We start from the raw sequence: 27,066 nt of genomic DNA, 5'->3' as shown, positions 1-27,066 counted from the left end.
AACAGCAGTTTCTTTCATTCAAAAATGTTGGCTCAGTTTTATACTTAGCAAACTCATCCTGTGGGCCGGATAAAAGCTGTGGGCCGTACGTTTGACACTCCTGCTTTAAAGTGTATGGCGGGGAAAATAGAAAAAAACTGTGTAAAATTATATGGAAAAGTTAGCAAGTTGAATTGAGCTTGCTACCATGCTATTGATTGCATGCTAACATGTAACAAAATGTCACATACCAAGTTATATGACTCTGGTGTAAACAGTTTCAAAACGATCCCAAAAAGTTAGCATGCTAATGTTAGCATTCTAACAATTAGCTTGTGTCACGCACCACGTTATATGACTATAAAAGAAAAGTGTTCTTTTTATTTTATTTTTTACAATTGTCTAATGATAAGACATGCACCTGGGGATAGGTTGATTGGCAACACTAAATTGGCCCTAGTGTGTGAATGTGAGTGTGAATGTTGTCTGTCTATCTGTGTTGGCCCTGCGATGAGGTGGCGACTTGTCCAGGGTGTACCCCGCCTTCCGCCCGATTGTAGCTGAGATAGGCGCCAGCGCCCCCCGCGACCCCGAAAGGGAATAAGCGGTAGAAAATGGATGGATGGATAATGATAATGTCAATGAGGGATTTTTAATCACTGCTATGCTGAAATTTTAACTAATATTGATACTGTTGATAATATTAATTTTAGTTTCACTACTTTTGGTTTGTTCTGTGTCGTGTTTGTGTCTCCTCTCAATTGCTCTGTTTATTGCAGTTCTGAGTGTTGCTGGGTCAGGTTTGGTCTTGGAATTGGATTGCATTGTTATGGTATTCCTGTGTATTGTTTTGTTGGAATGATTAAAAAAAAAAAAAATTAACACATTTTTTTTTAACCGATTTAAAAAAAAAATTGGATCGATTCTGAATCGCACAACGTGAGAATTGCGATTCAAATTCGAATCGATTTTTTTCCCACACCCCTAGTATTTACAAAAGTTATGATGGACTAAATGGGCTTCATGGTGGCAGAGGGGTTAGTGCGTCTGCCTCACAATACGAAGGTCCTGAGTAGTCAGGGTTCAATCCCGGGCTCGGGATCTTTCTGTGTGGAGTTTGCATGTTCTCCCCGTGACTGCGTGGGTTCCCTCTGGGTACTCCGACTTCCTCCCACCTCCAAAGACATGCACCTGGGGATAGGTTGATTGGCAACACTAAATGGTCCCTAGTGTGTGAATGTTGTCTGTCTATCTGTGTTGGCCCTGCGATGAGTGGGCGACTTGTCCAGGGTGTACTCCGCCTTCCGCCCGATTGTAGCTGAGTTTGGCACCAGCGCCCCCCACGACCCAAAAGAGAAGAAGCGGTAGAAAATGGATGGATTAAATGAGCTGACACTTCATTACACCTGTCAGCAGATGGAGATGTTGCCCCCTTCAAGATGGCGGCCCCATTACGGTACTTATGGGTTTGTATCATTTACTATTTGGTTTACTCTGCAAAAGCACGTTATTAGTGTGTTTTACACATACAAAGCGACCCGCATGATACAATAAATCCTTTGCAATAACGTAACGATAGTAAAAATCGAAATAATAGTAGCATCTGCCCGTTTCCAGCGGTTTGTTTGCGTTCACTTCCTGGTCACGTGACCAGACGCTTAGCTAGAGTGGCGGAAAGGTAGGCAGACCTCCACAATCATGGTCCCCTTCTTGGCGTCTCGTCCTCCGGGTAGAGTTTGGTGAGACCTTGCAGCTTTTCCAAAGAAGCTCTTACGTTGACGCCACAGCGTGAGTTACCCCCAGTTCTGTTGTAATGTGATGGGAACACACACTCGGTGGCCCGTTAGCGTGCTTAGCTTAGCATAAATGCTAGGACACGTCAAAGCAGCAATGACACAGCTTAATTAGCGACGTTTCTTGTCACTTTGGGGGTATGGAGACTTGTGCTTTGGCTTTGTTTTGTAAAATAAAATAATGGTTAAATTAGTCTATTTGGTAGGGATTTAAATGTATCCTCTACAGCAGGGGTCGAGAACCTTTTTGGGTGAGAGAGCCAATCCATCCATCCATTTTCTACCGCTTATTCCCTTTGGAGTAGCGGGGGTCTTTGGTGCCTATCTCAGCTACAATCGGGCGGAAGGCGGGATATACCCTGGACAAGTCGCCACCTCATCGCAGGCCAACACAGATAGACAGACAACATTCACACACTAGGGACCATTTAGTGTTGCCAATCAACCTATCCCCAGGTGCATGTCTTTGGAAGTGGGAGGAAGCCGGAGAACCCGGAGGGAACCCACGCAGTCACGGGGAGAACATGCAAACTCCACACAGAAAGATCCTGAGCCCGGGATTGAACCCCAGACTACTCAGGACCTTCGTATTGTGAGGCAGACGCAGTAACCCCTCTGCCGCCGTGAGAGAGCCATGAAAGCCAAATATTTAAAAAATTTACTTCAGCGAGAGCCATATAATATTTTCTAACACTGACTACAACTAAATGTGTGCGTTTTTAAGTAAGACCGACATTTTCAGAGTATAATACGTCTCTTATTCTTAAAAAGGCCTACTGAAATGAGATTTTCTTATTTAAACGGGGATAGCAGGTCCATTCTACATGTCATACTTGATCATTTCGCGATATTGCCATATGTCAATCAATCAATCAATCAATGTATATTTATATAGCCCTAAATCACAAGTGCCTCAAAGGGCTGCACAAACCACGACATCTTCGGTAGGGCCCACATAAGGGCAAGGAAAAACTCACCCCAGTGGGATGTCGACCATGGTGACTATGAGAAACCTTGGAGAGGACCACATATGTGGGGATCCTCCGTGGGGATCCCCGCCCAACGGGACCGAAATCAATGGATGTCGAGCGGATCTAACATGATATTGTGAAAGTCCAATCCATAGTGGATTTAACGTAACCGTGAGAAATCAAGTCCAAAGTGGATCCAATACAGTAGCGAGAGTCCCATCCAAAGTGGAGGCGGATCAGCAGCGCAGAGATGTCCCCAACCGATGCATATTTTTGCTGAAAGAATTTAGTAGAGAACATCGCCGATAAAGTTCGCAACTTTTGGTCGCTAATAAAAAAGCCTTGTGTAACGCAGGTGTCAAATACATTTGCGGAGACTATTAGGCTCTTGTCTTGCTATTTACTCTTTGCGCACTTCCTAGTCACGTGACCGCTACAGTCCATGTGCTGCAGGTAAAGTGACAATTGTAAAGGGTCGGCTCGAGAACCTCCTACCAGCCCAGACAGAGCAGGTGGTGAGGTTCCTGGCTGGAATCTTCCAAACTTGATCCTTGGACTAGATGATTATTTTCCTTAGCTCGCCATCAAAAAGAGAAGCCTGGCCAATTGAGCTTCTACAGTCAAACACAGCTTAATGACAAAAGAATCTGGCGCTGGAAGTCGGCTCTCGAGCAGAAATGCAATCGATCTCATGTCCTGTCTCCTGGCTACTTCCTGCTATCGGCTTATAAGCACCACCAATTGGACCGCGGCGGTCACGTGACAAGGGAGGAGTGCGCTGAGTTGCCAAAGATTAACTACAGCAAGAGCATACCAGTCATGTAGCGGTCACGTGACTAGGAAGTGCGCAAAGAGTAAATAGCAAGACAAGAGCCTAATAGTCTCCGCAAATGTATTTGACACCTGCGTTACACTTGCCTGTACCAGAAGTAGCACACGATGTGTGCGTGACGTCACGGGTTGTGGAGCTCCTCACATCCTCACATTGTTTACAATCATGGACTCCAGCAGTGAGAGCTATTTTGGCCGAGAAAGCGACGGTTTCCCCATTAATTTGAGCGAGGATGAAATATTTGTGGATGAGGAAAGTTAGAGTGAAGCACTAGAAAGAAAGAAAAAAAGGCGAGTGGGAGCAATTCAGATGTTATTAGACACATTTACTAGGATAATTCTGGAAAATCCCTTATCTGCTTGTTGTGTTACTAGTGTTTTAGTGAGCTTATAAAGTCATACCTGATAGTCGGAGGGCTGCGGTGACCGCCCGTGTCTCTGAGGGAAGCCATATGGAGGTGCCAAAAAAGTCACAGCTGCCTCTTTGACAGCTGCTGCAGGAGGACGCAAGCTCCGCTCATGTCTCCAGTAAGAGCAGACTTAATATCACAATTTTCTCCCCGAAACCTGCCGGTTGACATGTGGTAAACATGTTCGCTTGACCGCTTTGTTCCATATTAAAGCTTCACAACAAACAAAGAAACACCGGCTGTGTTTTGGTTGGCAAAGGCAGCTGCAATCCACCGCTTTCCACCAACAGCATTCTTCTTTATAGTCTCCATTATTAATTGAACACATTGCAAAAGATTCAGCAACACAGATGTCCAAAATTCTGTGTAATTATGCGATTAAATCGGACGACTTTTAGCCGTGAGTGGTGCAGGGATAAAATGTCCGCTACAACCAATAACGTCACAAGCACGCGTCAACATAAGCGTCATCATTCCGCGACGTTTTCAACAGGATACCTCGTGGGAAATTTAAAATTGCAATTTAGTAAACTAAACCGGCCGTATTGGCATGTGTTGCAATGTTAATATTTCATCATTGATATATAAATTATCAGACTGCATGGTGGGTAGTAGTGGGTTTCAGTAGGCCTTTAATAACATTGTTATTCTGAAGTTAACCAATAATAAATAGTAAATGGGTTATACTTGTATAGCACTTTTCTACCTTAAAGGTACTCAAAGGGCTTTGACACTATTTCCAGATTCACCCATTCACACAAACATTCCCACACTGATGGTGGGAGCTGCCATGTAAGGCCCTAACCACAATCAGGAGCAAGGGTGAAGTGTATTGCTCAAGGACACATCGGACGTGACGAGGTTGGTAGAAGGTGGGGATCAAACCAGGAACCCAAAGGTTGCTGGCACGGCCACTCTTCCAACCGCGCAACTCAAAAGAAGTTGAGTATATATTAGTATATATCAACACAGCAGCAACAGAACCAATGTTTTAATACAGTGGTTCTCAACCTACCCCCTGTGAATCTTTTTCCAATTCAAGTACCCCCTAATCAGAGCAAAGCATTTTTGGTTGAGAAAAAAAAAGAGAAAAAGAAGTAAAATACAGCACTATTTCATCAGTGTCTGATTTATTAAATTGTATAACAGTGCACAATATTGCTCATTTGAAGTGGTCTTTCTTTAACTATTTGGAAAAAAGGACATAACAATACCTAAAAACTTGTTGAAAAATAAACAAGTGATTCAATTATAAATAAAGATTTCTACACATAGAAGTAATCATCAACTTAAAGTGCCCTCTTTGGGGATTGTAATAGAGATCCATCTGGATTCATCAACTTAATTCTAAACATTTCTTCTCAAAAAAAAAATCTTTAACAATATTTATAGAACATGTCCACAAAAAATCTAGTTGTCAACACTGAATATTGCATTGTTGCATTGCTTTTCACACTTTATGAACTTACATTCATATTTTGTTGAAGTATTATTCAATAAATATATTTATAAAGGATTTTTGAATTGTTGATATTTTTAGAATATTAAAAAAAAAATCTCACGTACCCCTTGGCATACCTTCAAGTACCCCAAGGGGTACCCGTACCCCCATTTGAGAACCAATGCACTAAGGAGCAATATGCTTCACTGACCCAAACGCTGACCTACGACGCAGATCCGGTCCCTGGGTACCACGCGAAAATTACAAAAGTCAATTTACGTCGTACATTGAAATAAAACCATTAGGGCTGCCAAACGATTAAAGGAGTTTACTGCATTGATAACATGAAATGTGGATTGTTGCTGTAACTGCTTTAAAATGATGTGGTAAAAGCTGGACAGAAAGGAAAGACAGAGGCAGAAGGCAGACAGTAGGATCATTCGTTATTATTGTCATGGAAACATGTCAAGACACCTTCTCAAACCAGTCACAGACATTTGGTTTCACAAAAAAGCTCTGCTCATCACATCCGCTAGTATCAAAATAAAAAAAGGTGTTTTGATGTAATCTGTGGTATTTCTACCTACATAAAAGGTGAGGAATAAACAATTCAGGAGCAAGGGTGAAGTGTCTTTCTCAAGGACACAACAGACATGACTAGGTTGGTAGGAGGTGGGGATTGAACCAGGAACCCTCAGATTGTTGGCACGGCCACTCTCCCAACCGCGCCACGCCGTCCCCCGTAAATGAAATACCTCTTACCATTAATGCGACTGAACAGAAAAAATAAACTTTATTTAAGAAATGCATAACAAAGTGTAACAAAATAGTGCAAAATAATGCGACTGAACAGATGCGGTAGAAAATGGATGGATGGACTAAAATGCATGAAAATGTATTATATTTTAAATGTCATTTTTAACATGGAATTATTCATTACGTATCGTGTTTAAGCAATGTCAGCTAAGATTGATCAGAGAGCCAGATGCGGTCATCAAAAGAGCCACATCTGGCTCGAGAGCCGTAGGTTTCCTAAACCCTGCTCTACAACATTGTTAGAGCCTAAAACTATTATTTTAGATTTAAGAAATGTATACCTTATTGCATCTTTCTTGTCGCCTAATTTGTTGACAGTCCCTTCTATGATGCTGCTGTGCATGTAACTAACACCTGCTTTCCTAGATTAATGTTTTCCATAATCCTACCATGTTAGACAGTTCCCTCTGCCTCTATGTCTTTTCATGCTATAGTGACTTCTCTTCTCTTCATTTTCTGGAAAGTTGCTCTCTCTGAAAGTCCACTTTTCCGGTTGCCGTGCCAGAATTGGACGCGTGGAGAAAGCCACAGTTTCAAAACTGAACTCGATTCAATGGTACATGTTTTATGGTCATCTTGAGATTCAAGTGCATTTGGTTACTTTGAGATAAATGGTAAATGGATTATACCTGTATAGCGCTTTTTTTTACCTTTTTAAGGAACTCAAAGCACTTTTGATACTATTTCTACATTCACACACTGATGGCGGGAGCTGCCATGCAAGGCCCTAACCCCCGACCCATCAGGAGCAAGGGTGAAGTGTCTTGCTCAAAGACACATATATGACTAGAATGGTAGAAGGTGGGGATTGAATCAAGAACCCTGAGGTTGCTGGCACAGCCACTCTCCCAACTGTGCCACGCCGTCCCCATAGAATATAATAAACAGGCATGTTTTTTTGTTTTTTTTATGACATAAAAGCATGTTTGACCCAAAGATATAGAATAGAATAGAAGGTACTTTATTGATCCCTGAGGGAAATTCAGCAATATGCATTGTAGTCCTAAAATTCACAGATTGAAAAAACAACTTTGCTTGCCTGTTGTTACCTGTTTTTGTGTACTTGTGATCTACATAAGTCCTGAAAAGTTAAAACCAAACCATGGCGACATTGCTGTGGTATTCAAAAAAAATCTTGCCCCATTGGCGACGAGGGCTGGGCAATAAGGCTGAAAATGTATCACGATAAAAGTCTTTTATATTGGTCGATATCCATTATTATTGATATTTTTGCATGGCCGATGAAAAATATACACCAGGAGACAAATATATAAAATGTGGATATTTTTATTTCAAATGCTGTAACCTTCCTCTGATTATAATCTTCTCGGCTATCAAGGCAGAAGGGAAAAGAAATGTCAACACAACTTAAACAATCAATGTGAACAAAAATCTAAAATCAAGTTGAACACTGAACACTAACCTCTTGAATTCAAGTGCAAAAATAAACTTTATGTAAGAAACGCTTAACAAAGTGTAACAAAATAGTGCAAAGTGTGAAAATGTAAACATAAAGAAACCTCAGAATTTTTTTTTTGCAGGTTTACCGGCAGGAAATTACATGGTCTCTGTTATAAATAATTTGGTCTGTTATTGTTATTTAAGTATATGCATTAAATATTACTGGACTATATTATTTTGATGTATTTTTTGAGTGTATTTATTAGGGGTGTGGGAAAAAATCGATTCGAATACGTTGTGCGATTCAGAATCGATTCTCATTTTTTTTTTAATTTATTTTTCTTTTTTTCTTTTCTCAATCCAAAAAAACACTACCCAGCAATACCATAACAATGCAATCCAATTCCAAAACCAAACCTGACCCAGCAACACTCAGAACTGCAATAAACAGAGCAATTGAGAGGAGACACAAACACGACACAGAACAAACCAAAAGTAGTGAAACAAAAATGAATATTATCAACAACAGTATCAATATTAGTTATAATTTCAGCATAGCAGTGATTAAAAATCCCTCATTGACATTATCATTAGACATTTATAAAAATAAAAAAAAAGAACAATAGTGTCACAGTGGCTTACACTTGCATCGCATCTCATAAGCTTGACAACACACTGTGTCCAATGTTTTCACAAAGATAAAATAAGTCATATTTTTGGTTCGTTTGATAGTTAAAACAAATTTACATTATTGCAATTAGTTGATAAAACATTGTTCTTTAGAATTATAAAAGCTTTTGAAAAAAAAAATCTACTACTCTGCTTGCATGTCAGCAGACTGGGGTAGATCCTGCTGAAATCCTATGTGTTGAATGAATACAGAATCGTTTTGAATCGGAAAAATATCGTTTTGGAATCAAGAATCGAATCGAATCGAAAAAAATCAATATATTATCGAATCGTGACCCCAAGAATCGATATTGAATCGAATCGTGGGACACCCAAAGATTCACAGTCGTAGTATTTACATATGTGTACACACACATACATAGATATATTTATATGCGCAAATATATATACAGTATGTGTGTGTGTGTGTCTCTCTCTCTCTCTCTCTCTCTCTCTCTCTCTCTCTCTCTCTATATATATATATACATACATATATAGTAAAGGGTGTAACGGTACACAAAAATTTCGGTTCGGTACGTACCTCGGTTTAGAGGTCACGGTTCGGTTCATTTTCGGTACAGTAAGAAAACAACAAAATATAAATTTTTGGGTTATTTACCAAATTTGTAAACAATGGCTTTATCCTTTTTAACATTGGGAACACTATAATAATTCTGCCCACGTGCTTGGATTAAATAAAATGACAAAACTTTTCTTCTATATATAAAAAGTGCAACATTAAACAGTTTCAAGTCAACTCATCATGCTTAATTTATTACAGCATTTGGGAAGCCTGTAGTTGATTTTTATTATGTAAATGTATAGTAATAATTAAGTGCACATTTTATGAACGTCTTTGCAATAATATAGCAAACAATGTGCAGGTGTACATTAAAGACCTAATAAACAACTTATCATAGTGCACTATGTTTATGGACTGTTGCTTTCATTAACCATTTGCTAGCTATTTTTTAAAAATAATCTACCTTCTCCCTTCGTTCAGCAGAGGGAGCCTGAACGGGAGGAGCAGATCAACACAGATATGCCCCCAAAGTTTAAACGACACCTCAATGACGACGAGGTCACGGGATCCATTCGCAGCGAGAGGGTAAAAGAGAGAGACTTGACTGCCGATGATGATGCTGATGTGTGTGAAAGTGTTTATGTACGTGCTCACCAGACCTAAGATATATTTAGAAATAAGTCATCTAAGTCCACTTGTAATTTTAACTTCCGAATGATGTAGCTGCTAATGACACATGTGTTCTGTTGTTGCAATGGCGACACAGCATCCTTTTTTAAAGTATCTGCCTTGACGCCACTTGTTGTGTAAGCACCAGCAATCGATGCTGACTTGTAGAGCTTAATGAAACAATACACAGCTAGTAAATATTACTTCCCAACATTAGGGAGCGCAACAGGGCAGAAGAAAACAAACCTTGAGAACTATTATTACATACTGCCGCTTCAAAGGGGTCATATGATTTTTCCCTACATTTAAACCACCTCCTTGTAGTCTACATGGCATGTAACAATGGTTCTGTGGTCCAAATGTTGCGTGGATTATGTTTTACAGACCGTTTTGTAGCTCCGTTCTGATCGTCTCTTCAAGATGTGCCGTTTTGTGGGTGGTCTTATTTATGTGCCTCCACTCCAACTGCTCCTTCTCCCGGCCATTTTTGTTGTAATTTTTCAGCACTTCCATAACGAGCCTACTGACAAATATTAGTTAGAACTGTACGCTACTATCAGAAATGGCAACATCGGAGAATGCATGTGCACATATAAGACAGTCTGCCCCACAACAAGAGGATAGAGAAAAAGGAGCTTATTGACTACGTCGCCGAACTACAAAGGCGGAGTTGTGCAAGGCACTTTAGGTAAACCTCTACCATATATGGATGGATGGATACATGGATGACGTCACCAATGGGGCAAATTCCGAACGCATCGTTTCCCAGCAGTATGAAGGAAGGCAAGATTGTTTGTTTATGCAATATCTCCACGGTTTGATTTCAAATTTTCTGAACTTATGTAGCTCTCAAATACACAACAGCAAGTACCAGTAGGTTAGAAAAGTTGGTTTTGCATGATATGGCCCCTTTAAGAGCAAGTTTCTCCTTAATGTAACTGTTGTTGGCGCACCGCCACGGCAAAATTAAAGCCGTCACACCCTAAAAAAAGAGGTGTTTTTACGTGAAAACAAATTAAATGTCTTGTATTGTAGCCAGGTGGCGACTTGTCCGGGGAGGTGGCGACTTGACTAGGGTGTACCCCGCCTTCCACTCGAATGCAGCTGAAATAAGCTCCAGCACCCCCCGCCACCCCAAAAAGGGACAAGCGGTAGAAAATGGATGGATGGACGGATGGATGGATGTATTGTAGCTTCCAGAAGAGGTCACACAAAGTCTGAAGCTATTTTTAACTTTTATTGATATTCTTATGCTAAAAACCGACCCAATTCCAATATATATTCCCACTGTGCTTCCCCAGACACACAACATTTCCTCATTCTCCACCAATCCCCTTTTATGCACGGCCGGTGTGTTTGAAATTGTGGAAACAATGAACATCAAATCATCCATCCATCCAATTTTCTACCGCTTATTCCCTTTTGGGTTTGCGGGGGGCGCAGGCGCCTAATTCAGCTACAATCGGGCGGAAGGCGGGGTACACCCTGGACAAGTCGCCACCTCATCGCAGGGCCAACACCGATAGACAGACAACATTCACATTCACACACTAGGGCCAATTTAGTGTTGCCAATCAACCTATCCCCAGGTGCATGTCTTTGGAAGTGGGAGGAAGCCGGAGTACCCGGAGGGAACCCACACATTAGTGGGGAGAACATGCAAACTCCACACAGAAAGATCCTGAGCCTGGGATTGAACCCAGTGATGCACCGAAAATGATGCATCCTCCGAAAAAAAGTCTTCGACTGCCAGAAAGCGCTGCCAAAACAGGATGTTGTGACGACAGCTGCATTGTCTGCAGAGGAGGCAGCATGTCTGCAATGTGGACGTATTTCAATATATCCCAGATATGCCAGTTACAAAATGTGCAAATATTAAAGAGGACAGTGGTGGTTATTAAGGAGAGAAAGTCCAACAGTAGCAGGAATGCAAACTGTGGCGTCATGAGGGACAGAAGTAGAGTCTCTAATCGCAAGTACAGTTTACAATACCACAAGAATAAAATGCTAGATTTGTTGCTACAAAACAAAGTCACTAACATTCTCTAGACCAGGGGTCGGCAACCTTTACCACTCAAAGAACCATTTTGACCCGTTTCACAAATTAAAGAAAACAATGGGAGCCACAAAACTCTTTTGAAATTTAAAATGAAATAACACTGTCTATCCCCCTCTGATCCCCACAATTTCCCCCTCTGTGTTCCTTTTTTTCTCTTTATATCCCTTGCTGCTCCAGCCCGGCTGCACAAAATGATAATATAAATAAATTTAATAAAGTCAACTTTAAATAAGGCAACAAGAGAAGTATCCTACACTTCTCTTCTGTAAAGTAAATGTGAACAGCCGATATGGGCATCTACATCAACTATATGATTTGCCTGAGAAGCTGGACAGGACAAATTTAAAAAAAAATAAAAAATTAATGAAATAACACTGCATATAAAGTTTTCTTTTTGCTTTGTGCTATGTATAAACAAACTATGATGGGTTACGTTTATGAAATCAATGAACGACTGCAGAAAAAATGAAATAAAATTTTTACATGCAACAAAACGTTTTAACTCTGAAAAAGACGTCGGGTTGAAGGTTAAGTAAAATACTTAATGTCTATTTAAGTCCTCCTTGTAGTAATGAAAAAACAAAACGCCAAACTTAAATTATTCACTAGCAGAGAACCAAAAATGCCGTCCTCTCTCTGTGCTGTCATCCTTTTACTGGCGCCGTGAAGTCAGCTGCAGCTGCAAACCTAAGTAATAAAATGTCTATTTCACTGATGTGAATATATGCAAAATTATAGGAAATTAAAATATTTATCATACGTGGCCAATGTCAATTCTGCTCCTGAACCGTAGAGCACAGCGTCTCCACATCCGGGCTGTATGACGTCACCTTTATCTTCACACAGCATTATAAACTCCCATCTGTGAGGCGTGTGCCATGTTTGTTTTTAATAAAGTTCATGTTGGAGAACACCTGCTCACATGCATATGTGGATCCAAAGATTGACAGGACTCCAAGTGCATACTTTTTCATGTTCACATAAAAGTCGGGGATAGCGTTCCAAGTTTCGAACACAAGTTTGTCTGGTTTGGGGAGGTTTTCAATATCACACCATTTGTGATTCTGAGCAAGAACGGCCTTCTGGCGTGAAACATCTTAAAGGTCCACTGTCAGGCGCTTTAACTTGGACGCCCACATGTCTTTGTCCTGCAGCAACCGCCAGCTGCTGCAGGACGGAGACGCGCGCGGCCGTGGGCGTGTCCCGAGGTTTGACAAGCAGGATGACAAGCTGAGCTGGCCGTGAAAAGCTGAGCCGCATCAGAATGATCAAAGAGCATCGGGTTGCCGACCCCAGCTGTAGACCAATGGTGTCAAAGTCAAAGCCCGTTGGCCAGATCCAACCCGTAAATTAATTATTTATGGTGTTAGAACCGGTCCGCAAGCCAAAGCCGCCTGCTGCTGTTTTGGACGCACCAATACTTCCATCAGTGTTGGCGCTAATAATTTACAAAATCGGGTCCCTGGCCATCAAGTCATAAAAAAGTGGTCCCACAGTAAGTTTTGGTCCCACTTTTTTGTAACCGTTTTGTCAAAACAAATGATGAATGTATGCATTATCCTCTCATAGCTCACATTCTATATTGCGCTTAGGAGAAAGGTTGTCATAAATGTTACTTTATTTATTTAAAAAATAATACAAAAGAACAAATATTTTATGCATATTTAAATTTATTTATATAAACATTAATTCACTTCCACTTCCTTTAGGGACCTAAACTTTACCACTGCCTGTATTTTTTTGTATATTGTTATTGTAATATTTTCAGAATGTGTTTGTTCTATTTTTGGCCAAAGCAAGACAAAGAAAACAATCTGAAGTTGTCTTTATTTTTTAGTTTTAATGCCATGATTTTAATAGTCCGCCCCACGTGTGCACAGATTTTCCTCCTGAGCTAAAATGAGTTTGACGCCCCTGCTCTAGACACTTGAAACATTCTCCAAAAAGTACATTGGAACAATCAAGAAATGTAACTCAATGATAAAATATATGAAAAATAGATATGTTAATACTAATTACACAGATTTGTTTTTAAATGAGTATATACATTTTTTTTGCCTTTTTAAAGAAAATCATATACAGAAAATTATACAATGACATTGTGACTATGCCCCTAAACAGGCTACCACCACCACAAGTATCTTGGCAATCTAAATAAAGAAAAATTTGATTATTTTTCAACCAAGGAAGGGTTGGTTGGTTGGTTTGCAACTTCCTGTTAACAGATTTTGTTGCATCAAACAATTCCTCTTTGTGTTTAAAAAGGGTTTTTTCAAAGGCGTTGACTTTGGGGGGGGGGGGGGGGGGGGGGGGGGGGTTGATTATTATTTTTTGGGTCATGAAAAAGGGAAGTTTTTTGGGTTGGTGCACTAATTGTAAGTGTATTTTGTATTCTATATGTTGATTTAATAAAAAGATAAAACATATTTTTTTAAATGAATAAAAAATTATTCTGCGGCCCGGAACCAATCGAGCCACGGCCCGGTACCGGGCCGCGGCCCGGTGGTTGGGGACCACTGGCCAAGTATTTAGAGTGTCCACCCTGAGATTGGTAGGTTGGGAGTTCAAACCTCGGCCGAGTCATACCAAAGACTATAAAAAAAATGGGACCCATTGCCTCGCTGCTTGGCACTCAGCGTCAATGGTTGGAATTGGGGGTTAAATCACCATTAATGATTCCCTGGCGCAGCACCGCTGCTGCCCACTGCTCCTCTCACCTCCCAGGGGGTGATCAAGGGGATGGGTCAAATGCAGAGGACACACCTAGTGTGTGTGTGACAATCATTGGTACTTTAACTTTAATTACCGTATTTCCTTGAATTTCCGCCGGGGCGCTAATTAATTGAAAACCTATTCTCACTCCTTCTCTTACCAAAGGCATGCGGTAAAAGTAAGCATGCGCTAATTATTTTAAAACCTCTTCTCACTCCGGCACTTACCAAAGGTATACAGTAAAAATTTGAGTGTGATGTAAGCTTGGACCTTAAATCCTACTGAATAGCTCTTAATCTTCTTCCTTTATGCGATTTCAAATTACCGGCATTGAAATCAGCCTCCTCCATTTTGACCCGGCAGTAATTCAAGGCAGGCACATACTATATGCCCTGCAGCAATTCAAGGAAATACGGTAGTCATCTTTAATAATAGGCAAGACTGTATTTGAATGAACAAATGCAGCTAAGACAGGTTCCAGCACCCCCCGCAGCCCCGAATGGGACAAGCGGTAGGAAATGGATGGATGGATGGATCACGCTGATGCAAGTTTTAATCCTAAATCAAATAGTTAGGTCCTCTTAGTGCTTTTTGCCACAACGTTCATTTTGTTTCCAGAATCCTGCACGTGTTGGTGTGTCAGCCAAACTGAGGACACGCACATCATCCCACCCCCTTGCCTCAACTCTGTTACTACCCAATGTGTGCTGTGGATACTCCCATCACCTTTTGTTTGCCACTAGTCTCTGCGATTCCAACAGAGCCTGGAGGAAATGTCGCCTAAACTCCACATAATCTTACGGAACATTCCGTAATAATGCATGTGCCGTGTTTAGATGAACCCATGATGGAGAGGCCGGTCTCTCCTCACCCGGCGACAGTGAGCTTGTGACCCCTCGTCCAATCAGAAAGCCACATTGGGAGAAAAGTCCTCTTGTTAGGAATTTAGTGCACCTGTCCTCTTTAATTCTCCATGAATAGCATGTGGTGTCTGATGGCTCGCCTTCTTTTAGACTGCTGCTCTTGATCCACACACACTTTGGATCATTTCACTTTGCTGGAATGGATTCAATACTCTTTTGATGTAAGCTGAGGTGCAGACAGCAAGTCATCGTAGTAAATCCACGCACATACTCTGGTCACAACATTAGGTACACCTCCAATACAAGAGCATTGTGCCTGTCATAAGGATAATGATGTTCAATTTTAATGAGCTATTTAACAATATATATATGTTTTTTACATTTATTTCAGACATCCACACGAATTGCATATTGATCTTTCAAAAAAGCAGTGTTAATTTTGTTGACTCATAATTTCCGTCTTAGTTATCGTCAATAACCTTTTTCTCTGATGAAAATAAGACGATGACTAATCAAAAAAATGTGTAAACTGTTGAGTAAGACAATGACAAAATGAACTGACATTTTAGTCATGGAATAAAAATGAGACGAAAAAGTTGACAGAAACGAAATCCATCCATTTCCTACCGCTTGTCCCGTTCAGGGTCGCTCGGGGTGCTGGAGCCTATCTCAGCTGCATTCGGGCGGAAGGTGGCGTACACCCTGGACAAGTCGCAATCATCTGTAATTTCATTTTTTAGTTGGCTGGGACAAGTTAGGAAAAGAACTAATCACGGCTCTTTAACAGTGCACACATGAAAAAGAGGCCGGGAGTTAGTTACAGAGGAGAACCACTCCGATGTTTTTCCTTGTGAGATAAGAAGTTTGATTTCTCACCATCAATACAAAAATGTTTGGATTTAACATGTTCCGTGTCGAAATTTATGTACACCTGAGAGAAGGAGAAGAGGACATATTTCATTTTTGACGCTATATGATGACATCGACGCAACTGTATTTTATTTGCTAATTCTACTGTATTACTTCTTTACAAAAAAAAAGATACATTTTTTCATCTGCTTTAAGAACAGTTTATTTAACGGTCAATATAAAGGCATGCAACTTTTACTGTGGTCCAACGCGCAGCACACACGCAGCAAAAAGTAGTAGTGTACGCAGCGGTTCCTATTTATTTATTTATCTGAGGCGGGCAATTATTACCAACGAAAGGCTACAGCCCCCATGTGACTTCAAGAGGGACTAGTGGTAGAAAATTGATGGATACATTTTTTCTCACCAGATACAGTATGTGTATTTGCTGCTTTCTGTTCTCCCGCGCTCATAAACAAATTATTATGAAAGTATGCATCGTAACTTTGTTTCACAACACACATACATACTCGCTTTGCCAGAGATGTAACATACATTTTGTTTTGTTTTTTAAGTGTCTGAAATATATTTATTTGCTTTGATCTGTGGAGGAAGAACTGACAAACTATATCATTCCAGACTATAAGACCTTTTGCGATGTAACATACATTTTTTTTGTTTTTTAAGTGTCTGAAATATATTTATTGGCTTCGATCTGTGGAGGAAGAACTGACAAACTACATCATTCCAGACCACAAGACCTTTTGCGATGTAACATACATTTTTTTTTGTTTTTTAAGTGTCTAAAATGTATTTATTGGCTTTGATCTGTGGAGGAAAACTGACAAACTACATCATTTTAGACCATAAGACCTTTTGCGTTAAACAAATGCTTTGCAGGTAGTCTAAATAAAGGTGTTTTCAAATAAACTTTAAAGTGCCCTTATCTTTTAAATTTATATTTTAGTCGATTAAATTTCGATTACTAAAATGTGAAATAACTTTGTTGACTAAAACTAAAATACATTTTTGTCAAAAGACTATGAATAAGTAAATTATTCATTATAATAAATTATTATTATAATAACAATAATAATTTACCATGAATTGATTACCGTGGACCCGACTTAAACAAGTTGAAAAACGTTTTCAGGTGTTACCATTTAGTGGTCAATAGTACGGAATATGTACTGTACTGTGCAATCTACTAATAAAAGTTTCAATCAATCAATCAATAAGGATAAATTAAAAACTGCTGTCAAAACTAACACTGCATCAAGGCGCAAATAACCAAAATAATATCTTATTTTATTGTTTAAAGAGCTTTGTAACTTTTTAATCGGTCATTTTGTGTTCACAGAGGAACCTGCTTGAGGAAGAGTCTGATGAGGAGGAAGACTTTTTCCTGTGAGTTTGTGCTTCAAATCCTTTAAAATGTTCAAATGTCCAGTGTTGCATTTTAAAGGCTTAAAAGTTGCTCACATCATGTACATATCAAGTAACTGCCTGATGGTTGTTCTTATTTTTAAAACTGACTTCTTTCCTACCTGTTCACTAGGCGGGGGCCAACAGGACCCAAATTTGGACCCCAGAATGACAAACTCAAACAGTAAGTCCAAGACACATTCCTCAGTCAGTGCCAGAAGTCAGACGTTGTGTTTCCAGTATAGTTTTTGGTATCTGCATTACATAACCAAGCGTGTTGTGTTTATTCTGAGCTGCAGGTTGTTGGCGTATTGTGTAAGAGGGACCCTTAACACAGCCTATGTTTGTGGGGACCAGGCCCAGAGTTCATTCTGACTTACTTGATGTTGTCAATGTCGTTTTGGAAACTTCTGAGATAGTTCCAACTCAAAGGCACCATTGTTGTCGACTGTCTTCAGTGTGCAGTCGCAGGTGGACGAGGTGATCGATGTGATGCAGGAGAACATCTCCAAAGTGATAGAGAGGGGCGAGCGTCTCGACGACCTGCAGGACAAGTCAGGTGAGCGCTACTAGAGTAGTTTAACTCGTACAAATCACTCGCAATAAATGCATCTGAATATTGTAATTGAATCGTGTTTGCAACTGGTCTGCTCAGATTGTCCTGAAAGATGTTTGTCTCTCATCCAAGCAAGTTTAATCAGTTCACGCTCACAGACTTAGATCTAGTCTGAGGGCTTGTGCAGGATCCAATGTACAGTATTTATCTTCTGCAAGAGGGGACATGCCCAGTGTGTAAAGGTTCCACTGTATTGTGGTGCAGAACGACAGTTAAGATACAAAGAAGTGAAACAGTTGTTCAGATGGAATCACTTTCATTACCGTTTCATTCACTTGTACCAATAGAAACCTGAAAACTCTATGACTATGAACTAATGAAACCTGCTTGGACAAGCGACAAATTGTATCCCAAGTAAGGCTGGGCAATATGGCATTTTATTAATATCTCGATATTTTTAGGCCATGTCACGATATACGATATATATCTCAATATTTTGCCTTAGCCTTGAATGAACACTGGATGCATATAATCACAGCAGTATGATGATTCTATGTGTCTACATTAAAACATTCTTCTTCATAATGCATTGATATATGCTCATTTTAAACTTTTCATGCAGAGGGACATCACAACTAAGTCAATTTACCAAAACTGTATTTATTAAACAGTCATTAAGCAGTGGCACAAACATTCATGTCATTTCCAAGACAGAAAGTGCAAGATTGTCAGAAGCATTTTAAAAAAAGCTGTTAGTGCACTTTTGTGCATGATATCACTAAGATGACTTATTTTTATTTATTTATTTTTATGTTATTTATTTCGGAAATCTTCACATAAAACAAAGAACAACAACAAAAAAAGAAAAAAAAAAAAAACACTCATTTGAGCAATGATTGAGCCGAAAGGGTGAAGGTTGAAGCAACGCTTAAATAAACCTACCCCATCACAACAAGAACAAGGTTCAAAATATACAAAATCTAAAACATGCTTCACTTATATTACTTTTTTTTTTAAACAATATATAAGCAACATATATGTAGCACACGTCTCATATACACAGTTTAACATTTAAATCAAACATACATTTGTACACTTATATATATATACACTATTTAAATTCCATATAAAGTGGTAATATATACATTTTAATATAACCTATATGTATAATTATGAAATCATAAATTGTATTTATATACATATTATATATTATTGTCTTTCTAAAACAATGTTTGCTCTTCTTTCTTATATTTACTAATGATAAATTATTTAAAAAGCTTTTTAAACTGGTTTATGTTGGTGCTGTGTTTTATTTAATCCTTTAAACAGTTCCATATTTTAACCCCAGCTATTGTTATACTCATTCGTTTCTGCGTTGTTCTACAATATTGGATCTTAAAAAGTATTTCTCTTCTTAAATTATAATTCCCTTCTCTCTGTAAAAATCTTCTCTGTAACTTATCAAAACAACACTAAATTAAAGTGTACTTTTTGTACAGAACGCCACTACTATAGTTTATAATTAATAAAGTGCACTTTTGTGCATGATGTCACGCAAAATATTTAAATAACTGTCAAAGTGATTGTAGATCCAGTTTGGACTCAGCCTGGTACTAGTCTGTAGCCAAAGGGTTGAGAACCCTTAAAAAAGACAAGTAACGGGTTGATAGAGGTAGATGATGATCCATGTGTGAAGAGGGTAGTGACAATGCACATAACTGCGTTAAAAGTTATAGAATTGTATGCAATACAAGACTACTGCTTATACCACAACTAAAATATTAGATCACATGTATAGGAAAGTAGTGTAAAGTTAAAGGCCTACTGAAATTAGATTTTCTTATTTAAAACGGGAATAGCAGGTCCATTCTATGTGTCATACTTGATCATTTAGCGATATTGCCATATTTTTGCTGAAAGGATTTAGTAGAGAACATCGACGATAAAGTTCACAACTTTTGGTCGCTAATAGAAAATCCCTGCTTTTACCGGAAGTATGTGCGCGTGACGTCACAAGTTGCGGGGCTCCACACATATTCACATTGTTTATAAGGGGAGCCACCAGCAGTAAGAGCAATTCGGACCGAGAAAGCGAATATTTCCCTATTGATTTGAGCGAGAATGAAAGATTCTTGAATTAGGATATTGATAGTGAAGGGCTAGAAGAAAAAAAAAATTAATAAAGCGACGGCTCCGGGCGGCAGCAGTGTGAGCGTTTCAGATGTAATTAGACACATTTACTAGGATAATTCTGGAAAATCCCTTATCTGCTTATTGTTTTAATAGTGTTTTAGTGAGATTTAAAAATTGTTAAGACATACCGAGGTCGGATGGCTGCGTTGAACACGCAGTGTCTCAGAGAGAAGCCGAGGAGCCAAGCTCAAAGCTGCCTTTTTTGACAGCTGCTGCAGGACAACGAATAATCCACTGATGTCTCCGGTTAGATATATATCACAATTTCCTCATCCAAAAACATGCTGGTTGACGTAGAGAAAACATGTTCACTTGACCGCTCTGCTTCACAACACACAAAGAAACACAGGCTGTGTCTCAGTGCTAAAGACAGCTGCGATCCATCACTTTCCACCAACAGCTTTCTTCTTTGACGTCTCCATTATTAAATGAACAAATTGCAAAAGATTCAGCAACACAGATGTCCAAAATACTGTGTAATTATGCGTTTAAAGCAGACAACTTTTAGCCGCGAGTGGTGCAGCGCTAATATTTCCTGACAGCCCGTGACATCACGCCTACGCGTCATCATTCCGTGACGTTTTCCACAAGAAACTCGAGGGAAATTTAAAATTGCACTTTAGTAAACTAAAAAGGTCGTATTGGCATGTGTTGCAATGTTCATATTTCACCATTGATATATAAACTATCAGACTGCGTGTTCGGTAGTAGTGGGTTTCAGTAGGCCTTTAACTTGCTTATTTCGAAACACCTCGGACTGGCTGACTGACGTCAACATAACCGAAACTGGCTAATGCTTGCACAGGAGGATCAATGAAAAATGTTTTTCTACCTACGGCAGTTTGTCACTGTGTAATAAGTTGTGTGCTGGCACGTGCACGTAAAGATGTTACTATAAAGGTCAGGTTTCACATGTTACATTAACAACACACATGCAGACACACTTCCTGTAGTCTCATCACTGCCATGATCAAGTCATGAAACCATTGCCAGTCTTTGGCATCCAAATGGCATCGAAGCAGCCAAACCAGACAACAATGCACATCTGGAACACATTTGTGTGCACTGATTATTGCGTTTGTCCCCTCAGGCGCACAGTGCAGGTGCACGACTGCTAACGCTTGCAGTTTGACTCAATGCGCCTCTTCATGTTTATAATGTGGTTAGATTAACAAGCGTCTTTGCAGGAGCCTTGTAGCCTCTGTAGTGGCGGTCACATGGAAGCGGAGGCGGCAGACGCATGACAGACTCCCAGTAGAACTCCGGCCTTGGACAAAGAGACGTGTTTGTGCGCCAAGGAGCTGTAACCGTCTGTTAGCATGCGTAAACAGCACAATTACGAGAGGGAACGTTGAGTATTAGGCAGGAAATGTGTTTTTGTTCTGCTGCGTATAAATTGGCAACTTGAGAGAGCGCACTTTCATGTGTTCTGGAACTTTTACGTAACATTGCATCAGGCAGTCTGAGTCACCTCCAAGCAAACATGATACGCCACTTTTTTTATTTTACCTTTCCTGATCCTGAAATGACTTCTCCTCACGTGTCCTTGTGTGCCTTTCCCAGAAAGCCTATCAGACAACGCATCAGCTTTCAGCAGCCGGGCCAAACAGCTGCACAGGAGGATGTGGTGGCGGGACATGAAGGTGTGTTGTCGTCCACCTCTACTTGTGCATCATCCTAAGTGGTGTTGAGCGTCATGTCAGGTGTTGTTTGGTTTGTCTTCCTCAGATGAAGATGATCATCGCTCTGGTTGTGTTGGGTCTCCTGCTCATTATCATCAGTGAGTATCTAACATACCTTGCTTTCCCAACAACCCAGTGAGACCCACTGTGGTTGCCTATGGAGGTGGGAATCTTTGGGCACCTCACTATTTGATCCTGTTCCAATTCTTCAGGTTACAATTTGATTCCAACAGATACTCCCAATGTTTTATTTGGTACAGTAATTTTACAGTGTGCTACAAAACCATTTTGTTACTGGCCTCCACATTGTTTGGAATGTTGCCTATTGTTCAAAATCCTTATGAGAGACTAGAAGACAAAAAGTTTGGGATTTTTTTTTGCATTTTAAAATAAAAACAATTGTTGCGATCTTGATGGCTAGCAATTTAGCAATTCCACCTCGAAATCACTTTAAAAGGGCATTTGAAAACCGTCAACAATACTTCCTTTACGTTCCATAAGCTGTGAAATAACCAAGCTGCAGCAACATTGTTTATGTAAGAGCGAACACAAAGGAACTTTTTTTCTAGTGTCGTAACATATTGGCATGCTTCGGTATTAGCCGTAAAAGCTAGCAAAGAAAAGCGATCAGCTGAGTTTGTAATGCACAACAATGCAACAAGACACCAATCTGTATTTACTGAAAAACATGAACAATCATAATACAGTATTTGAAGTATTAACCCACACACATTTGTTTTTACACAGCTAGCCAGACCGCAGTTTTAATAACACAAACGATGTGCTGCATGTATCATGATTAGGGGTGTCAAAAAAATATAGATTTTCAGATTAATCACCGTTCTTATTTCTAACGATTCCTAATCGATTAAAAAAAAAGAAAGAAAACGATTTAACTTTTTTTTGTCCTGTCCAGCCACTCAGGTAAATAAATCATATTGTTAAATCTCTTGGTGCCATATTTGTATATGACTTTATTAAATACTTGGCAAGTATTTTATCAAGCAAAACCAGTTTTCTTTTCAGCAATATAAAATTTGATCAGAGCTGTTTATCTATTTTATGTAGGAATGTTGTTATTAATAGAACTGGAATTTAATGTTGTTTAAAAAAGTATAGATTTTGAATCGAATTGTTACCCCAAAAAATCATATTGAATTGTGTGGTGCCCAAAGATTCACAGCCCTAATTATGATCGATATCATATGCGACGATAAAGTAATGTCTTTTCTCAATGTGTTGTTTCCATTTTGACAGAAGAAATACATTTACTGCATTCAATTGCATATTTTTCTAAACCTAATATTATCTAATAATGCAACAAATATTATGACATAACACATTCTAAAACATTTTCTAAATTAAAAAAAACAACTTAAATATCTACTTAACTTATAATTTCAAAACAAGTGAATTATCAAATTGTACATGAATTGATTTACGTGGACCCCGACTTAAACAATTTGAAAAACTTATTGGGGTGTTACCATTTAGTGGTCAATTGTACTTCACTGTGCAATCTACTAATGAAAGTATCAATCAATCAATCAATACACAACAAAAATTAAACATTATTTTATGGTAAAATCTGGCAGCTCAATTGCCAGAATTTTACTGGAAAAAAACCGAGGTACTGTTTTTCCATTTACAGTAATATGCTGTAAAAATCCTTGTAAACTTTACAGTAAAATTCTGGCGACTGAGCTGCTCTACAGTGGTTTTTTTTTACTGTGTATTTAAAAAGAAAAAAAAAATCTAATGCATAGGCAATTGTGTAATAATATCATGATCAATCTTTTATAGTAATTTCTTATTATTAACTGTTACAAGCGGCCCCATGAGGGCAGCCATAACAGCGATGTGGCCCTCGATGGAAACATGTTTGACACCCTTGTTGTACAGTATCACGCAGATTTTCTACCTCTTGTCCGTTGGGTGGCGGGGGGCGGTGGAGCCTAACATAGTTGCACAAGGGCGGAAGGCGGGGTAAACCCACTCAACGCAGGGCCAACACAGATAGACAAGACGACATTCACACTCACATTTGGCCTAAAACGTCCTTATAAAAATTATTTATTTTTAATCAATCAGGGCTGGGCGATATGGCCTTTTTTAAATATTGCGATATTTTTAGGCCTTATCGCGATATACGATATATATCTCGGTATTTTTCCTTAGCCTTCAATGAACACTTGATACATATAATCACAGCAGTATGATGATTCTATGTGTCTACATTAAAACATTCATACTGCATTAATATATGCTACTTTTAAACTTTCATGCAGAGAGGGAAATCACAACTAAGTCAATTTAGCAAAACTTATTTATCAAAGTTAATAGCAGGTGACTTTTCAAATGATGCTACATATTAGCAGTAATGCTACTTTTGGTAGCAACGCTTGTGCCCCACACTTGACAAATTAAAGTTGTCTATTCGACATATTCCCACTTGAAGCCGAACGACCGCCAGACGATGGACCCCCTGTTGTTTTTCTTGGGAATTAATTCTTCCTTCATTTGTTACCAGATTCACATCTTCGTAACACTCCGCTAGCATCACGGCTAACGTTAGCTACGCTACTACTTCTCTGCTGGGCAAGGGCGTATACGTATGTGACGTGTGTAAGAACCTGCGCTTACACTCTGAGAGAAGGAGACACAAGGAGTGGCAAGATGCTGAAGTGTAATGCCCGCAGCTAAAACAACTGCGTGAGAATGTATACTTGAATATTACGATACAGTCATTTTCTATATCGCACACAGAAAAACCCGCAATATATCGCGTATATCGATATATCGCCCAGCCCTAAAATCAATTTAGAATCATAATATATAAGAATCACGATACGGATTTGAATCGATTTTTTTTGTTGGAGCACCCCTACTACTAAGATGCATCCGTAGGTATGGGCCTAATTAGCATAGCAATCAGTCCCTAACACAACACATTGGTGGCAATGGCCGCCCTCTGTCCATTCATAGTGTTGTCTTGAACACGCAAAAATCCAGACATTATGCTCCAGTATGGACCCTAGACCAGTGGTTCTTAATCTTATTGGAGGTACCGAACCCCGTTAGTTTCATATGCACATTCACTGAACCCTTCTTAGTGAAAAATAAAATGTTTTTTTTTTCAAATTCAAGACAAAGTTATATGTTTTTGGTAACACTTTAGTATGGAGAACATATTCTAAGTAACAAAGACTTAATTTAGAGGTTTTTGGACACTAGGGGAACATATTCTAAGTAATAAAGACTTAAATTGGAGTTATTTGGTTAGGGTTAGAGGGTTAGGGCCAGGGTAAGAGGGTTAGGGTTATAATGAGGCCATGCCGAATAAGGCATTATAAGTACTTAATAATGATGATTAATTAAGAGCCAATATGTTACTAATTTGCATGTTAATAAGCCACTAATCAATGGCGAATATGTCACCCATACTAAAGTGTTACCATGTTTTTTAACTGGTGCACAAAATGAACTGTGCATGAACATCACCTTGTTCAAAGAACAAAACAGACACTAAACTCACACTAGACTGCCTAAACTCACAACAAATTACACACCTGCAAATCAGTGTAACTTCTGCTGTTACCATATCTGTAATACGCCGATAGGGAGAAGTTTTTATTGAGACAATGAGTTGGGTGTGTTTTGAGCTCTGCCAAACCCCTAAGGCCGACTCCCCGAGCCCCTAGGGTTCGATCGAACCCAGGTTAAGAACCACTGCCCTAAACCAAGCAGCGCGGTGAAACAGGGGTTAGTGCATGTGCCTCGCAATATGAAGGTCCTGAGTAGTCCTGGGTTCAATCCTGGGGTCGGATCTTTCTGTGTGGAGGTTGCATGTTTCCCAGTGACTGCGTGGGTTCCCTCCGGGTATTCCGGCTTCCTCCCTCCTCCAAAGACATGCACCTGGGGATAGGTTGATTGGCAACACTAAATTGGCCCTAGTGTGTAAATGAGAGTGTGAATGTTGTCTTGTCTGTCTGTGTTGGCCCTACGATGAGATGGTGACTTGTCCAGGATGTACTCCACCTCCCGCCCGAATGCAGCTGAGATAGGCTCCAGCACCCTCCCCGACCCCAAAAGGGACAAGTGGTAAAAAATGGAAGGATGGATAGTCCCTAAACCACCGCCATAATCCTTTTCGGGCTCTTTGTCGGGGTTAACTGTGTGGTATGCCATTCTCAGCAAAAGCTAAAGTCTTCCGACATTACGCATGTCAATGGGTTGAACTCAAAGCTTTTTTTTAACTTATTTTTCCAGAAAATGTTATCAAAGTCCAAATGTCTTTGTCTCTTTCTCGCAGTTCCAGTGATTATGCGATATCGCTAGTGTCTTGAGGAGGAGGACGATGACGGATGATACTTCTCCCCCCTCACCTTTGGGATCTCGGCGCACGGTTCTTCTCTCCAGCTCAGACTGTGCCAACCAACCAAGCAGTCTTCACCCCCTCATCATTATATAAATTATTAAACATCATAGCGGCCTAAAACAATGGACCATCAAACAACAAAGAGGAAGGTCATTCACTGCATTGCAGTCTTATGTATTTTAGCTACGACTGCCTAACAGAAGAGCACGGACACTACTGACAATAGAACAAAAATACAGTTTGAACTTGAATCGTTGTCTGCGACAGCCATCTTGTACTATTTATTAGGCCTGGAGATGTCCCTCAGACGTCTGCCCGTGAGTCTGCACGTGCATGCTCTCTCTCAAGTGGGATGCATGGTGAGCACGTGCACGTACTTTTGCACAAAAGCCATTGAGCGTCTGAGGTGCATCTTCTCTCTGCCCAGACCTGCCCATCCCAAATGTCCGCCATCTTCCTCCTTAGGCGGTCAGCAGCGCTGCGTGGAAACCAAAACCTCCAGGTTAAGAATGTCTCCTTGTCCCACTTGCTGCACAGATGGTTGAGTTTGGTTCAGTAGTGATTCTAGAGGTCTTTGTTTAGTCTCTTATCATTTCTGCTGGTAAAATGTGATGTATGTAAGATGCGGGACTTGTCACCTCCTTCTGATCTTTGCATTCCACGGGTCATGTTGCGAGGAATTTTCAATTTCAAGCTGTGAATTGGAACTCCACCTTGCCATGTTATTGCTCTTAATTTATTCGAAGCTGTAAATATTGATTCTGTAACACGACACAATTCTTTGGCATTCCAACCCTTACTTTTTTTTCTGCCCCCTTTTCCTGAAATAAAGTGCTTTTAAAGGTC

The 27,066-nt window shown here is 39.8% G+C and overlaps 2 protein-coding genes across 8 annotated transcripts in view; one reads left to right on the top strand and one right to left on the bottom strand.

Annotated features, from left to right (window-relative positions):
* Positions 1-17,962, bottom strand: part of mettl13 (methyltransferase 13, eEF1A lysine and N-terminal methyltransferase) — a 76,352-nt gene extending 58,390 nt beyond the window's left edge. Inside the window, exon 1 of one of the 2 annotated variants that reach the window (XM_061888450.1) lies at positions 17,792-17,962. The gene's annotated coding sequence lies outside the window, so the exon portion shown is untranslated. Of the gene's footprint in view, positions 1-3,976; positions 4,093-17,791 lie in introns of those variants that run through there. The other variant, XM_061888452.1, reaches the window with a different exon arrangement.
* On the top strand, positions 1,602-27,066 carry vamp4 (vesicle-associated membrane protein 4). Of its 6 annotated transcripts, none has more exons than XM_061888457.1 (9): positions 1,602-1,767; positions 6,706-6,797; positions 9,318-9,419; positions 17,347-17,393; positions 17,545-17,595; positions 17,870-17,970; positions 21,724-21,803; positions 21,889-21,940; positions 26,155-27,066. In XM_061888457.1, exons 2-9 carry the CDS (start codon positions 6,795-6,797, stop codon positions 26,178-26,180), a joined length of 462 nt encoding a protein of 153 aa, XP_061744441.1. In that variant the 5' UTR covers positions 1,602-1,767; positions 6,706-6,794; the 3' UTR covers positions 26,181-27,066. The 6 variants fall into 6 exon arrangements, with proteins under 6 accessions (XP_061744441.1, XP_061744440.1, XP_061744439.1 ...); XM_061888456.1 differs by having other exon boundaries at positions 6,676-6,797; XM_061888455.1 differs by having other exon boundaries at positions 1,603-1,767; positions 9,315-9,419.

This window comes from Nerophis ophidion, linkage group LG26 (genome assembly GCF_033978795.1).
Source record: "Nerophis ophidion isolate RoL-2023_Sa linkage group LG26, RoL_Noph_v1.0, whole genome shotgun sequence".
Taxonomy (NCBI): domain Eukaryota; kingdom Metazoa; phylum Chordata; class Actinopteri; order Syngnathiformes; family Syngnathidae; genus Nerophis; species Nerophis ophidion.
This window is presented reverse-complemented; position numbering and strand designations above follow the sequence as displayed.